Consider the following 17514-nt stretch of genomic DNA (forward strand, 5'->3'; position numbering starts at 1 on the left):
GAAGTACAGTTTATTAGAAGCATGCCATTGTATTTAAAACTCATTTTCCTCTTCCTGTATCCTTCTGAATGTAGGTTTTCCAGAAACAAATGGCTGAAGCAGGCTGTCTCTCCGAATCAGAAATGGGATTAATTTTTGGCAACTGGAAGGAACTCATAATATCGAATACAAAGTTATTGAAGTAAGTGCTACTGCTGTTTTGTTAGTTTTTGTGTTTTTAGTTCTTCCAGTCCAAAGAAATAAAATAACAATCCTATACCCACTTACCTGGGAGTAAGCCCTACTGAACTCAATGGGACTTACTTCTGAGTAGACATGTATACTATTGCATGCAGGCCATATTTAGCCCTAATAAAAATGCTTATAACAGTTCAGAAAGACCAGGGCCATTAACAAATATTGTCTGATCTGATTCTTCTGCAAGCTTTAAGACAGAAGTATTTTCCAGCCACGCTTCTTGAGAAATCAGAGATGCTGGCACTTGAACCTGGGACTGTCTGCATGCAAAACTTGTCTTTTACAATTGAGCTGAAAGAGAAGAGCCTCTGGAGACATCAAGAATATTCCTGACTTCTCAGTAGCATCTTAGCTGTAATTTTTAACATTTGGTCTAAAAACAGAGAATGGGTTGTCTCTCCGGTCCACTCTCCTGCTCCTCAGTTTTATGTTTCTGTTCAGGAATCTTTTTGTTCAGTTTGTAGTCTTATATGATGTGATGTCAAGGTGACTAAATGTAACACCAGCTGAGGAGAATCAAAAGCATGTCTGAAGAAAATGTGGGGTCAGAAGCAAAAAGTTGCATTGAAGGGGTGGTGTCAGCTCTACACTGCGTCAGCAGTGCCGGTGGGGGGATGGAAATTCCTGGGTGGTTGGCAGGGAAGCAAAGTCCTTAGCCGGCGGTCTGGCCATAAATCTGCCAGGTCTAGGAGGAGGGGAGCTGATAAGGGCCAGGCTTGTCCGAAGCGTACTTGCCGAGTCAGGAGTCCAGAAGCGAGGTCAGTAGAGGTCCGGGATCAAGTGCCAAGGGGTCAGTCCAAAAGAGGTTGCAAGGAAACTAGGAACACAGAAGCCACGCCTGACGTTGCAGTCAGCAACAAGCTGCAGCCAAGGTGTGCCTTATAAAGAGCAGGTTGGACCGCAGGTGTGAGCCCTCAGCGTTTGGGCCTTAAGGAGACAGGCCTGCCTCTCTTCTGCCTGACCTTCTGCTGTCTACGTTCTGCAGGTGAGGGGGGAGTATCTTGTTCACTGTCTGCGTCTGGCTGCAGGGCCTCTGCTGTCCCTGGGGTGCTCTGCAGCTGAGGGGGAGAAGGAGCTGGATTCTCAGGAGTTTCCTCTGTGTCTCCTTCTGAGTCTGCTGCACCTGGGTCCGCTGCCGTTACTCCTGAGTCATCCTCATCGGAGGAGTCCTCTGACGGGGCCATGACAGGTGGCAGAAATTTGTAAATGTCTGTTTTGCTAGATAGGGCTGGAGGATACTCCTGGTTAGGGATGACTCCTCCTACTGGTTGTGACAGGCAGGGTCTTGAAACTTCTTTGTCTCCTCTTCAGGGGAGGAGTCATCCGGCCCTCCAGACTGGCCCTGCCTGTGGTCTGTGAAGGTTGGGTCTTCTCTATGTTCAGAGCTTCCTTTTATCTGTTTCTGCTGTTTTTTGTTCTTTCTGCTTTCAGTAGTTCTCCTCTCCTGAATTTGTTATTTATTTCTCTCTTCCATCTCCATCCTTTACCGTTTGTCTTCTTCCCCCCCCCTTCACACCATGGGTCTGGGGCTTGGGAGGATCATTGAGCCTGGCTGGGTTTTTTGGCACCGTGTAAGGCGTTTCCAACATTGGCGGTGTGTGGCTAGCTGCAGTGCCTCAGCAACAGTGGCAGCCACTTTTGAAAGGAAACTGACTTCTTGCTCCATGGAGCCACATTTTCACAACACTCATACTGAGCGGGGTCTCCGGCTCCTCCCCTTCTGAGAAGAGGAACTTGTGTGGTATGCTGCCTGGGGGTGTCTAGCCCGAAATCAAATCATGCATGGCAGCAGGGGTTCGAGCAGAGCCCGCTAAGGCAGCTCCTCATTGCAGCGGTTTCCCACACTTCTTTCCTAAGGACAGAACAGCCATGGCCGCCATTTTATGGCTTCGTCTGCCTTTTCCTTGTTTTCCTGCCAAGACTCCTGTCACATGGGAGACATGATGGATTCTTGTGAGCCACCACCACAAGGCTCAACAAGTTATCAGCCTGTGCTCTCTCCAGCCCCAAGCGGGGGCAGCAGGGGGGTGAGTATTGCTGATGGTATGGAAGCCCCCCCCCATTCTCAGTTTCCCAAGTTCATGTCTTGGGTCAAGGAGTTTATCTCCTCTGAAATCATGGCTCCATTCACCATGTCCTTAAACATAAGTGAGGTAGGCACTCCCGCAGGCACTCCCGTAAGGGAAAGCGAAAACGCAGATCTCACTCCAGCGGCTCAAGCAGGGAGGGGCAATATAGCAGTTTGCCATCGCACCTTAGCTATATCAGATCCCACTCTCTTTCTACCCTAGCTACCAGCCGGGGTGGCACGCCCTCTTGTCATCAACCTGGATGGCACACCTCCACCCCCTGTCACATTGTGCAGTGGGGAGGGTTCAGGCAGCGCCTATAGGAGACAAGGATCTTACTGGACACAGTGGGGTGCTAGAGGGCGTTATGAGTCAACAGGACCACTCAGCCACACGCATACCCCACACCCATGAAGGTCCAGGGGTTACAGGTACAAGGACAGTCGCCCAAGCAGATCACTGGCCAACAGGAGGCATTGTCTGATCGGGAGAGGAACTAGAGGTGACCCAGGTGCAACCTAGGCTCTTCACCCCAGAGGTTGTTCAACCCCTTCTTCTGAAGGTGCACAGAGTGCTGCAGTTGTCAGAGACTGAGGGGGGAGGCAATGCACCCGCCCAGTCGTCTTCAGCGGGCACTAAAAAGGCTTTCCCATCGACTGATATGAAGCCAGTTATTGTTCCTTTTCCTCAGGCTTTTGATGATGTGTGGGACGCAGAATGGGCGTTAACATGTAAATAAAGCTACCTGCTAAGTGGGCAAAGAAGCATTATGTGTTTGCCAAGAGGATCATGGCACAGTTGCGTTTTCCCACAGTGGACCCACCAGATGCGGTCCTCGCTTACTGAGCAGTGATTCCCACTGAAAGGGAGGGGGCCCATGGATCCCTGTGATAAGCGGGTCGAAGGGGCTCTTCGCAAGAGTTTTGAGGCAGATACTATGGGCTTTAGGGCTGCAGCCTCAGTTTTTTCCAGGGCAGTGTTCATGTGGGTAGAAGAGATAGGCACAAGGGACGATGTTCCCAAGTTCGTGAAGGATGGCTTAAAGAAAATGGCATATGCCTCAGTGTTGTCCGGTGATGCGTCCATGGATGCTTTACAATGTGCGGCACAGTCCATGGCAGTGTCTACCGTGGTGCAATGCAACATTTGGCTCAGGCAATGGGCAGTGGATGCAGGGTCACAGACCCGCCTCATGGCTCTTCCCTTTTCCAGCTCTAAGATGTTTGGTGAGTCATTGGAGGCTCACCTTGTAGAGACTAGAGACAAGAAGAAAGCTGTACCGATGGCTAAAAAAGATGAATGGAAGAACAGGCAGAATCAGTTTTTTCATTCCTCAAGGCAGTTCTCCAGATTTAGAGGCCAGTTTCCCAGCAGGTTTCGCTTGGTCAGACAGGACAGAGGTGGTGATCACATCTCTTCAACAAAGTCAGGAGGCATGTCTTTCTCCTTAGGGAGACCCCAGAAGGATGCCCAAAAGGCTCCCTCCTCCTGACTGGTGTCCTCCAGGGGTCTCTTGCGGGATGGGAACAAGGCTGCTGGAGTTTGCCCCCTGGTGGAGAGACATCACTTTGGACAAATGGGTGCTGGAGACAGTATCCATGGGATATGCAGTAGAGTTTGTTCAAGTTCCACACAATCTGTTCTTGCCCACTCCGCATTCCCAAAAACCGGAGAAGCACCAAAGTTACTTGGATGCCATTCAGCACCTGCCGAGCATTCAGACGATCGAGTCAGTGGTGCCCTCAGAATGGAAATCAGAGGTCTATTCCATTTTTTTCTTAGTAACCAAAAAGAATGGCAATACCCAGGCTGTCTTAGATCTAAAATGGCTCAACAGGTGGGTGTCCAAAAGACACTTCAAAATGGAAACTCTTCAATCCATAACAGCGGCTCTAAGAAAGGGGGATTGGTTGACTTCTGTGGACCTCTCTGCACATTCCAGTTCACAGGCAACACAGGCATTTTCTCAGTTTTCATACGACAACAGACATTTCCAGTACCAGACGTTGCCTTTCAGCCTCTCCTCAGCACCAAGGTGCTGGTGGCCTATCTCTGGACAATGGGGATCTGTGTACATCCCTACTTGTATGACATATTGGTGAGGGCACCATCAGAGAGCAAGTCCCGGATAGACACCAACCTTACTTTGGCCTGGCTTCAAGGGCTGGGCTTTGTGGTAAACAGAGAAGAGCATGTTGGTCCCATTCCAAGCGATTACACACTTGGGGATGCAGCTTGACATGCACCTCTTCTGGATGAGTCTCACAGAAGAAAGGATGTTGAAACTCAACCTACTGCTTCTGAAAGCAGCAGCATCTCCCGAGAAGGACCTGATGCTTCTAGCTCATCTCCAAGGGATCATGGTGTCATCATACGACGTGGTTCCATGGGTTCAATTCCACTTGAGGACACTACAACAGCTTCTTCTACCCCACCAGGATGTGGTTCTACTTGGGCACAGAAGCTTGATAATAATTTCTCCAGCAGTGAGGGCAGAGCCAGGTGGTGGTTGAACCCCCAGTGGTTGGCCCAAGGGGTCAGCTTGGAAGATCTGCCACATATAATCATGACATCAGATGTGCGTCTATATGGATGGGGGGCTCACCTGGATCACCATGTGGCACAGGGCACCCAGTCAGTGGCGGAATTGGAGCTCAGTATAAATGTCTTGGAGTTACAGGCCATCAGGCTAGACCTGAGGGCTTTCGCGTCAGAGATCAAAGGAAGCATCTCCTTATATGCACCGACAACTCATCTGTGAAGACATATGTCAACAAACAAGGGGGCACTTGATTGAGGGGTCTAATGTTTGAAGCAGATCACCTGTTCAAATGGGCGGAGCAACAGCTGGCTTCCTTAAAGGCCGAACATCTGACAGGCACAAACAACTTTGTAGCCAACTGGCTCAGCAGGACAGCGATCAAGGAGGCGGAGTGGCAGCTTGAACCCAGCAGTTTTTCACCAGGTAGTGCGGCAGTGGGGCGAACCATTAGTGGATCTCTTCACCACCCGTGAAAACATGCAGCTGGACAGGTTCTTCACTCAAACACCATGTCTCCAGGCTCAGGGTACAAACGCTGTCGAGATGCTGTGGCTGCACAGCCTTCTACATGCCTTTCCTCCATTCGGGTTGATACAGTGCACAATTCAGTGGGTTCAGACCTTGAGGGCGGAACTGATTCTCATGACCCTGTATTGGCCATGACACCCTTGGTTTCCGGACCTGTTGAATCTGTCAGTCAGGACTCGTTGGTAGCTGCCAACTCAACCAGATCTTCTGCTACAGGGTCCAGTTTGCCATCCTCAACCAGAACTATTCCGGCTAACGGCCTGGAGGCTGAGTGGCTCTGGTTGAGAGACATGGGATTAACGGGCAAAGTGTTATAACACTCTGCTGGCTTCCCATAGGCAAGCCACAAACAGGGTCTACTCCTCTACATGGAGGGTCTTCTTGTCTTGGTGTTCTAAGAATGTGGCTGAACCATTGTCCAGGGATGTCAAGGTCCTCTTGGGGTTTCTTCAGTTGGGTCTGGATAAGGGGCTGAGCGCAGATACCATCAGGCGTCAAGCAGCTGCCCTTAGTAGCATTCTATTCAGTCTGGGGGGGTCCTTCGCTCTCAAGCGCTTTCTAAAGGGGGTTGCACTTGTTTTCCCAAGACAGTTCATAGGTTCCCAACCTGGAACCTTAACTGGGTCCTGATGGCGTTAACAGGTCCACCATTCAAACTGATGATTACCTGTCCCCTGAACTTGCTGACTTCTAAAACAGTCTTTCTGGTACCTATTACTTCAGTGCACAGGGTTTCTGAGTTGGGGGCCTTGTCTTCAGACCCCCAGTTGTGTGTATATTCCATCAGGACAAGGTGGTCCTTCATCCAGACCCATCCTTTTAACCTAAGGTCAACTTGGTTTTCCACAGGTCCCAGGAAGTGGTCCTGCCTTCTTTTTGTCCCACTTCCTCCTGCACTCAGGAACGTAGGTACCATTCATTAGATGTGAAGAGGGCACTTCACTTCTACCTCAACCGTACACTAGAGTTTAGGTCAGAGGCTCTCTTTGTGTCTTTTTCTGGGAAATCGAGAGGGTGTAAGGTGACCATCTCATCTGTTTCCCGCTGGCTAAGGGCTGCTATAGCCCAGGCATATGAGACATTGGGTAAGGAAACCTCGTTGGGTACCACAGCACCCTCAATTTGGGGGGTGGCTGCCTCAGCAGCATGTAAGGGGGGTTCCCGATTGAGGATTATCTGCAGGGCGGCTACCTGGGCCTCCCCACACACCTTCATCAGGCACTACAAAATAGACTCATTTTCCTCAGCTGATGCTGCATTTGGTAGGAAGCTGCTCCAGAAGGTGTTGCCTCATTAGACAGAGGAAGCCCAACCTGTGTAGTAATATACTCCTCTGTTATATCCCTAACCAGGAATGTCCTCCAGCCCTATCTAGCAAAAATGGAAATTTTCCTTACCACGAATTTCTATTAGTAGATAGGGCTGGAGGACATTCCACCCACCTCTCCTTCCTCTGCTATGGCCTTCTGGAGCATGGGGTTGGGGACTTAGGGATTCTGCCAGCGTCTTACATTTTCACATGATGCTTAGTAATGTGTGTCTCTATTACTGTGTGATGTTTTTCTCCAGTTGTCTGGTCTGTCTCTGTCTATTACCTTTTTCTAATTATTACCTTGTACAGGGTTCTGCTCAAAGAACGCCTGCCTGGTTGGCATTAATGGGGTTGAGTTGTTCTTGCTCTGTCAGTTCGGTCTGGAGGGTGGGACGACTCCTCCCCCTGGAGAGGAGACTAAGAAGTTTCAAAACCCTGCCTGTCACAACCAGTAGTAGTCATCCCTAACCAGGAATGTCCTCTAGTCTTATCTACAAATAGAAAATCACGGTAAGTAAAATTTCCATTTTATACAGTGACAGTGGGATTACGTTGGTAGGTGTAAGGGTCCATAAATACTACTGCTGAATAGGGATTAAGTAGCATTTTCTTAGTGTTCTTGGATATGTCCAGCCTTCCTCTGAAGATTGCTTGAAGAGCCTATAATTTAGGCCATGACAGTGGAAGCAGTCTACGGATTCTGCATGAGCTCCTTGGTGGCATGGTATGACAGACCGACATGTCTCATATTTCCAACAAGAGTTGATCCTGCCACAAAGGATGTCCTCTGTGTGACAAGAACTTGTGAGTCCTTCCCTAGTTTTGTTCCTGTTTAAAGCTCCTTATTAAAACTGCTTCCTCTTTCATTTTTTTTCTTCCAGAGCCCTGCGTCTGCGTAAGAAGTCTGGAGGTGAAAAAATGCCAGTGCAGATGATTGGAGACATATTGGCTCCTGAATTATCTCAAATGCAAGCCTATATCCAGTTCTGCAGCTGCCAGCTTAATGGGGCTGCACTGTTGCAGCAAAAAACAGATGAAGAGCCAGAGTTCAAAGAATTTTTGAAAGTATGTCATGCAGTAATGTCTTAATTCAGTCATGTTTCCTTTCTCTTCATGAGGCTGGTGCCGATAAGACACTCTCTCTCCATTATCCACATTTACCAAATCAGGGAACATCTCCTTTCTCCTCACAAAGTAAACATACACTTACATCAGTAGCTTCCAAACATTTTATGTAAAGTACCCCTCAGCTGCATGCTAACTTGGATCTCAGTTCATTTCTCTGTTGCGCTATCAAACCTAAAGGTAGCTTGTTCCATGAATAGTCATGATTATGGCTGCAAAGTTCAAACAGATTAACCGGTTAAAACAATGGTCTCCATTAATTGGCAAGCAGATTTTTAAAAAAAGGTTATTTATAGGTTCTGGTTAGATTTAAAAAGCACATTCCCAGCCCTCAGACTTACAGCCTAATATATGTGATACAAATGAGGAAAGGGATTGAGAGGGAAAAGGAAAAAAAGCAAATCCAGGCACTTGTTCCTCATAAAATTACTTAAATGTTTAATGGAATAGCCACTGAGGGAGACAGTTCTAGGAGAAGAGGGGCCAAATGCCAGTTGGCCCCAGCCAAGCCAATGGAACAGACTTCACCTCTCCCTCTGCTTCAACCAAGCAGATGACAGTTCTGGGAGAGGAAGAGTCAAATAGCAAGTGGTCTAAGCCAAGCTGATTTTAGCAATGTGTGCTCTTTCATCTCTCCTGTTTCAGCCAGGTAAATTTTCTTATAAAATGTGCAGATGGCAAGCACCACCTTAAGAGGCATTCCCTGCAGTGAGCGTGAGAGAATGAAGAATGTCTCATATAAGTTATAGCCTGTTCAAAGCATGTGCCTGTCATCTAAAGGCAAAGACTTGGATCCTGATTAGCCCTCCATGAATGGAAAGGCTCTTTTGAAGAATTTGGATCCTCTAGAACCTCCCACTGGAGTAGCTTGGAGGATAGACTTTTTGCTGATCTCCCGCTCCCCCTACAGCTCTCTGTGCCCCCTCTAATGCTGCTTCAGAAAATTCCTCAACCCTCCAGAATAGATTTTAATGGTGCGGGGGGAATCAGTGAAAAATGCTGCCTCGCTTCCACTGATGGAAGCATCCTATGAGCAGAACTCCACTCATGGGATGCTCTCGCCAGCAGAGCCTTAGGATCTAATGTAGTGTATGCTTTTTTCTTTAGAATTTTTTTTCTCATAGGTAGATTTAATCATAGGAAGAGACGTAAGAGGCTGCCTTGCACTGGCAATTGGTCCATCCAGCTCGGTATTGTTGACACTGGCTAGCAGCAGCAGAGTTTCAGGCAGGAGTCTTCTTTCCGAACACTCTCTGGAAATTCCAGGAATTGAAGCCGGGACCTTCTGCATGCAAATCATTTGCTTTGCCACTGAGCTCCAGCCACTTCCTTGAAAAAGAGGGCTGGTTGACCCATGCAGAAGTCAAGCTATTGGCCCACATCATGCTCCTTGTGATTGGCTCAGCTGTATCTGTGTTTGGATGCTCCCCCACACCTTTACTAGTATAAGCGAGCAACCCTAGGCCCAACTACGTTTTTTTAATTGGATGGCATACCTAGTCTTGATACATTCTTTGTCCTTTCAGCTTAGGCACCCAAGTGACCATTTTGCATGACTGCCATTCTTCACTTATTGAGGAATGACTATAAATCCACGTGCAATTTATGTATTTGTCTAAAAGTTGCCAATTATGCCCTTCACCAAATCCTGAAATGTCAAACCCTTAAATATTAAAGATAAGGTTGCACCCTTATGTGGCTGCATGGGCCATTTGAATTATGTTAGTGACTCATATGGGGAGTAACTCCTTGTGAATGGTCATTCTGATATGTGTTTATAAATATAAAAGGCTTTTACTTAGCTTGGAATCTACTGGAGTAAATGGAGGCTTGTTCCAGCTCTGAAGCGCAGATTTTTCCTCTTCTAATAGAGTGGCCATGAGCCAGTGTGGTGTAGTGGTTAAGGTGGGAGACAAGGGTTCGAATCCCCACACAGCCATGAATCTCCCTGGGTGACCTTGGGCCAGTCACTGCCTCTCAGCCTCAGAGGAAGGAAATGGTAAAACCACCTCTGAACGCCGCTTACCATGAAAACCCTCTTCATAGGGTTGCCATAAATCGGGATCGAAGGCAGTCCATTTCAATTCAATAGAGTGAGTGGCCTTAGGCATGCCACACTCTCCATCTTAATATTCTCCAGCTACATGACAGAGATACAAGTGCCTGCCCCTTTGTGCAGTATAACAAATTGAAGGTTATATAGCTATTTGCACATTGAAAATCCTCTAGTTAATCCTCTAGTCTCTCAAAAACTGTGGTTTAACTCATAGAAATTGGCTTCAGACCCTCGCTGTAAAGGAATGCCACTCTCCAGCTTCCTGTTGAAACCTATGCAGAGAATTACTCGCTACCCTCTTCTCATAAAGAGTGTGAGTATCAAATTATTTGTTCTCTCTGAAGCGCTGACTAACTTGATTGACTGTGTTGTGTGAGGGTGAGCAGAAAAATGCAGGTATGTTTACAAATATATAGAAAACTACATATATGGATTTTTTTCTTTAATATTGCACTTTTCTTTATGATCTACATTAGTCTGTCTGTTTTTTCAACCAGATTCTGGAGAATGCCCCTGAAACTCACCCAGATCACATTAATCTGAAGCTGGCCCTTGAGTGCGCTGAGGAACTGTGTTCCCAGGTTAATGAAGGGGTGCGAGAAAAGGAAAATTCTGACCGGCTTGAGTGGATACAATCTCACGTTCAGTGTGAAGGACTTGCTGAGGTAACTGTAGCTTGGGTGGTGTGTAAGAACTGGATAAACAAGGATGACATACGTGGCTGAAATGCAGTAAAATGTAGATCCCAAGTTGGGAAACAAGGGGTGAAGGTCTCTTTAATCATGCATAAATCCTTACTAAATTGATAAGATTGAATGCACACTGCAAACAAACCACAAATTCAAACTTTTATTTCAAAATAACCGTCTTCTGCAACACACATTTTTGTTCTGAATACATTATGCAAATGAACAATTTTGCATATCAGCTCATTTTTCACAATTTTGATTTTAGGTTTTCAAAGACTATGACATTTATCAGCTAGTACTAGATGATTTGAAAGAGGAAAGGATATGGAGAGTGGGATTTGATGGGTTTGGGAGGGACTGTAAGAGAGTAGCAGTGTTAGAGTCAAAGAATTACTCATTGTATTGAAATGCTGTATCTTGTCTACTACAAGTAATGCAGACATGGCACATGGCTTTTCAGGTGGGCTGGAAATTTGCCTTTTAAAAATGTTCTCAAAATGCTGAATTCTGCAGAACATACCAGATGTAGCACTTGCTTAGCACCCATACATGTAATTCTGTCAACTGCATGATGTTAAAAAGTACAATAGCTGTACATCAAAATTAGGATCAGCTAATGTATGGGAGTAGTGGGGAAGGCATTAGATGCTACATTTCTCCTGGTTTCTCTGATTTTTGTGAGTACCCAAACAATTGATATATTTTAAACCAGCATGATGCTAATAAAGGTTAATGCCCGATAATTTGATGATAGAGCTTCCTATGCATGTGTAGCTTCTGTCACATGTCACAAAAAGCCTAAGTAGCAAGATACCTGAAGACAATTTCATGCCCTCTGACAGTACTTTTGTAAGCTAATCTGTTGGTTCTGTGTGGTTGCTCCATGTATTTCAAGAGATAATACCCAGGACTAATTATGTGGCCATCCCAAGTTTTTTCCAAGCCACGGATGTTTCATGTGAAATCCATCTCTGAGTAACTTGAATTTTGTGAGAGTTTTCCACCTAGGCTTTGCTTCATGCTGTGTTTAGATTCAGTCAGATGTTATGTTGCTTTGTCTGTTTTCTTCAGATTGTTTTGGCTGTTCAGTTCCAAAATAATTTTGCAGCCTAAGAGCTTTAAAATGGAATTATCAATAATAGAAATGTGTCTAATCATAGGGAAGAAGTGGCTTCTCTTAACAATGTGTTAGGTTCTAGGTTCTCAGATCACATAAACATATTTTTTAAGTTTGTGTTCACCCCTTCAATGAAAGCTATAAACAAGTCACATAAGAACCTAAGAATATAAGGGCCTGCTGGATCAGGCCAATGGCCCATCTAGTCCATCATCCTGTTCTCACAGTGGGCCAACCAGATGCCCATGGGAAACCCGCAAGCAGGACCTGAGCAAAAGAGCACTCTCCTCTCTCCCCCATGGTTTCCAGCAACTGGTATTCAGAAGCATACTGCCTCTGGATCTAGAGGCAGAGCATAGCCATCATGGCTAGTAGCCTTTGATCCCCTCATCCTCCATGAATTTGTCTAATCCTCTTTTAAAGGCCTCCTAGTTGGTGGCCATCACTGCCTCCTCTGGGAGCGAGTTCCATAGATTAACTATGAAGAAATACTTTCTTTTATCTGTCCTGAATCTTCCAGCATTCAGCTTCATTGGAGGTTCACAAGTTCTAGTGTTATGAGAGAGGGTGAAAAACTTCTTATCCACTCTTTCCATGCCATGCGTAATTTTATAAATTTGTATCATGTCACCGCTGGCTCGACTTTTCTCCAAACTAAAAAGTTCCAAATGCTGCAATCTTTCCTCATACGGGAGTCACTCCATCCTCTTGATCATTCTGATTGTCCTTCTTTGAACCTTTTCCAACTCTACAATATGATTTTTCAGGTGAGGCAACCAGAACTGTACACACTATTCCAAATGCTATTGCACTATAGATATGTATAACAGCATTACACAAATGTATAATTTATATATATTTTTGTTTTATTTTCAATACCTTTCCTAATGATCCCTAGCATAGAATTTGTCTTTTCACAGCTGCTGCCCACTGGGTCAACATCTTCATTGAGCTATCACTACAATTGGTTCAGATCCCATTAGCGTATATATTCAATTAAGGTTTATCCCACCATGCATCACGTTACACTTGTTTACATTGAGCTGCATTTGCCATTTTACCGCACATCCACTGAGTTTGGAGAGTTCCTTTTTGTTTAACAACCCCTAACTATTTAGTATCATCAGCAAACTTGGCCATTTCACTGCTCACCCCTAACTCTTGATCATTTATGAGCAAATTAAAAAGCACATGTCCCAATACCTATCCTTGGGGGGACTTCACTTTCTACATTCCTCCACTTATTCCTTCTGTCGGCTTCCTGTTACTTAACCAGTTCCTGATCTACAAGAGGACTTCTCCTCTTATTCCATGACTGCTGAGCTTACTCGGGAGTCTTTGGTGAGGTAACTTGTTGAAAGCTTTTTGAAAGTCCAATTACACTATGTCAACCAGACAGTGGCGTCACTAGGTTTGGTGTCACCTAGTGTGGTAACTCCTTGGCGAGCTCCCAAATGTCCTGCTGAGTGCACACGCGCACGCACAAGGCCAGCCACCCATGCCATGCCCCTGGGAGGGCGTGCGCCGGAGGGGCACCCAGCTGGAGAAGCAGGCCTGGGAATGCCGGTGTGCCTCCCTCCCCCCGCCGTCGCTGCTCCCGGTCTCGCCCACCTGCCTGCCTGCCTCCGAGGAGGAGTTGGCTGCTCTGACACCAACCTGGAGCGCTTCTCGGCTCCTTTGCCAGGCAACGGCGCGGGTGTCCTGCCCCGCGACGGGGTGGCTCTTGGTGTCACCCCCCTCATGGTGTCACCCGGGTGTGGTCCGCACTGCCCACGCCCCGCTAGTGACGCCACTGCAACCAGATCACCTCTATCTATATGTTTGTTGACACTCTCAAAGACTCTAATAGGTTGGTGAGACAAGACATACCCTTGCAGAAGCCATGCTGGCTCTGCTTCAGCAAGACTTGTTCTTCTATATGCTTGCTTATTTTACCTTTATTTATACTTTCCACCAGTTTTCCTGGGACAAACGATAAGCTAACCAGCCTCTAATTTTCAGGATCCCCCTGGATTCCTTTTAAAAATTGGTGTTACATTGGCCACTTTCCATTCTTAAGGTATCAAGCCAATTTCACATTTGAGTTCTTTGAGAACTCTTGGGCCATCTGGACCGTTTTTTGTCAGTTTTCATTTTGTCTAATAAGTTTAGAACTTCATCATCACCACTATCTGCCTTAGTTCCTCAGACTCCCTTCCTGCAAAAGTTAGTTCAGGCACAAGGATCTGCCCTGTATCTTCCACTGTGAAGCTAGATGCAAAAAATCATTCAGCTTCTCTGCAATCTCCTTATCTTGCTTTAGCACACCTTTGACCACCTTGTCATCCAAGTATCCAACCACCTCCCTAAGATAGTCTCCTGCCACTAATGTATTTAATGATTTTTGTTGGTGGTGCTTATGTTTTTAGCAATATGTGCCTCAAATTCTTTTTTGGCATCCCATATTATCTGCTTGGACCTCTTTCACCAAAGGTGGTATTCCTTATTGTTCTTATTTGGACAAGACTTCCATTTTTTGATGGAAGCTTTCTTGCCTCTAATAGCATCTTTGACTTTGCTCGTGAGCCATATAATTAAAATCAAAACAGATGTAGTTGTTTTAAAATGTCAGCTATTGTCAAAAGCCTTGCTGAAGTTGAGATATATTATGTCCACAGCATTCCCATAGTCTACCGTGAGGGTTACCTAATCAAAAAAATGAGATAAGGTAGTCCGGCATGACTTATTCTTGATAAATCTATGTTGGCTTCTAGCAATCATGGCATTGTTTTCAAGGTGCTTACAGACTGACCACTTTATAATATGCTCCAGAATTTCCCCAGGATGCCAGTCTGACTGGTCTGTAGTTCCCAGGCTCCTCCTTTTTGCCCTTTTTGAAGCTAGGAACAGTTCATAAGACACTGCAGATTTGAACTCATTCAAAGTGATTAGGTATCCTTGACCATTTGTCTATCAATCTCAATCTGCAATCCTGCCCCTTCAACATCATGTTTGCCAGGAGGGTCATAGACCCTCGTTTGGAAGAAGACTGAGCCAAAGTAAGAATTGAACACTTCTGCCTTTTCTTTGTTATCATCCTGCCATTCTCAGTGAGTAGCTGTACCACCATTTCTTTTCTCTGTCTTTTACTATGGATGTACCTGAAGAAAGCTTTTTTGTTGCTTTCAGCATCTTTTGCTAACTGCAGCTCAAAAGAGTTTTCCCTTATTTAGGCCTATAGAGAGTGAAAGGGTATTCTTAACAACAGAGCTGCTTATTTCTCATCTGCAATGGTCAAGCCCATTTCATGATCCCATATTATTTTGATCCCCAACATGGATTCCATGGAAGATGCTAACTGTCATTTATAAATTCTGGAGACCATTTTTTTATTATTATGATGTGCATCTAACATTAATCTCACAAAGGATATATAATCCCTTGTTGCCTGGCCCATAGTTTCTGGCTTTCAGAGAAAGTGTGTTAATTACAAAAAACCAATTCCACTTCACCCCTGTAAAGTGTTCCTTTAGTTTAAGGCTGAATCTTGGTAAAACAGAAGTGCCTTGGGTTCCTGTGTCCAGAAAGTAGCTGTATGATCTATTCTGGGAGGGGTTGTACTTCCCCTGAAGGAACAGGCTCACAGTCTGAAAATACTCCTGGATTCCAATTTGTTGCTAGAGTCCCAAGTGACTTCTGTGGCTAGGAGTGTTTATGCCCAGCTGAGCCTGATTCTCCATCTATGGCTGTTCCTGGACCAGGATAGCGTAGCCTCAGTTGTCCATGCTCTAGTGACTTCCCATCTAGACTACTGAAATGTGTGGTATATAGAGCTGCCCGTGAAGATGGTCCGAAGGCTACAGCTAGGGCAGAATGCAGCTGCTAGGCTGGTAAGTGGGGCAGCCCAGTGGGACCATGTGTCACAGTCCTAAAAGTGCTGCACTTGCTGCCAGTTAGCTACCAGGCCCAATTCAGCATGTCAGCATTAGCATGTCAAGGCCTAAATGGCTTGGGACCCAAGTATCTAAAAGAGCATCGTCCCCAGTGTCAACCATCTCAGATCCTACAACTACCAGGTGAGGCCTTGTTGATGGTACCACCACCAAATGCAGCCCTGTTGGTGCTGACTCATGACAGGGCCTTTTAAGTGGTGGTTCCCCATTTGTGGAATGCCCTTCCCAGTGAGGTGCATCTGTCTCCATCACTATTGACTTTCAGCAAGAATTTGAAAACATTCCTTTTTACCCAAGCATTTGATGGCTGAAGGGGATTGTTCCGGGCAACCCAGAGATCACTGATAAAAGAATGTTTTTAACTATTTTAGAATATTTTAATTGTAATTGTGTTTTGGAATGTTTTTAACTGTTGGCTCACCCCTGTTCTTCTCAGTAAGCAGCAGTGACACTCAACTTTGGGAGTAAGTGTATTGCTGCATTGGTTTTCTCTCCCTCTTAGCAACTGATTTTTAACTCTCTGACCAATTGCTTGGGACCACGGAAGCTTTTGCACAGTGGCAAACTTTACAAGACAAAGAGCAACAAAGAACTGTATGGATTTCTCTTCAGTGACTTCCTGCTTCTCACCTACATGGTCAAGCAGTTTGTATCTACAGGGTCAGATAAACTGTTCAACCCAAAATCAAATACTCAATTCAAAGTCTACAAAGTGGTGAGTAAATTAAAGAATAAGAGTTGTGCATTTGGAAAGGGGAGGGAAAAGATATATTCTCTTAATGGAAATAATCTCTTGAATATCTGTTACACTCCCTTGGTCTACTTATGCTTCTGAAGTTAAATGTATCATCTCAGCCTCCTATCAATAGTAATGATTCTGAATGTTAATTATACACATCTTTCACTATGGACAGATTGCTTGTCGTTAGTGTGTTAGTGTTTTTTTTAAAAAAAAAAAAACATTATAGCATTGGTTAGATGAAATCTTGGCTTTCCTTCTGAAGGATGGAAATGGCCACAGGTGTGCATAGCTCATGCAAGGTTTTTAGGCTACTAAATATACTTTAATTAGCACATCTCAAATCGTGTTGATTTAATTTGACAGCGTTTGCATTGGCTGCTTCACACATGTAAGTCCTTCATGTTGCTGACTGACTTTTTTGGGGGGGAAATACTTCTATTCAATAAATTTCATATAACAATAACAGAAGGCAACCCACACACACACACACAACCCCAAAACTCTATGGCATGTAAAGCAAATACAATTCCTGATTATCACAATAAGATATTTTGATTTGGATTCCTGCATTGAGCAGGGGGTTGGACTTGATGGCCTTATAGGCCCCTTCCAACTCTACTATTCTATGATTCTATGACCAAAAACAAGTATAAGCACTAAGTCAACCCATTACCCAGAATCTCTTTGAAATTATGTCTAACCCAAAAGATTTTTGTGACAATGGTGACAATATCATTCTGTCTTTCTGTACCACATATACAACAAAAGAATACTAGACATCTTCAGAAGTCTCTTTTATCTTGCCACGTCTCAATGACCAATTCCTCTCAGTTAACTTTTCTGCTAATGCTAAAGCCCACTTTTTTCCCCACCAACCTACCATTGTAAAGGGAGATGAGTATTTCCAATGATGTGCTACTTCAACCCAAGCGGCTTCTAAAAAAAAAAGATGATTTTTTTATGGGTAAGGTTCAGAAGCTCATCTAGAAATACAGAGATTAAGGCAAGCCATGGGTCCATCAGGATGAGTTAAACTACAATTGAAGAGATCTCCTGAAACACCCATTGCCAAAAGCTTTGGACCACAGGACACAACCACCCCATATGGAAGAAACTCCCAAACAGTCCACATCCCCTCCAACAATGGATGGATGATAGAGAAGCA

General features: G+C 45.2%; 1 protein-coding gene across 5 annotated transcripts in view; it reads left to right on the forward strand.

The window, feature by feature from the left end:
• ITSN2 (intersectin 2) overlaps window positions 1-17514 on the forward strand; it is a 226842-nt gene that overhangs the window by 181878 nt on the left and 27450 nt on the right. For all 5 annotated transcript variants that reach the window (XM_061607527.1, XM_061607529.1, XM_061607530.1 and 2 more), the window contains 5 exons: window positions 75-181; window positions 7570-7753; window positions 10084-10182; window positions 10367-10534; window positions 16110-16322. In XM_061607527.1, the coding sequence (XP_061463511.1) occupies window positions 75-181; window positions 7570-7753; window positions 10084-10182; window positions 10367-10534; window positions 16110-16322 (771 nt within the window). The remainder of the gene's footprint in view (window positions 1-74; window positions 182-7569; window positions 7754-10083; window positions 10183-10366; window positions 10535-16109; window positions 16323-17514) is intronic.

Source organism: Rhineura floridana, chromosome 2, assembly GCF_030035675.1.
Source record: "Rhineura floridana isolate rRhiFlo1 chromosome 2, rRhiFlo1.hap2, whole genome shotgun sequence".
Classification (NCBI taxonomy): domain Eukaryota; kingdom Metazoa; phylum Chordata; class Lepidosauria; order Squamata; family Rhineuridae; genus Rhineura; species Rhineura floridana.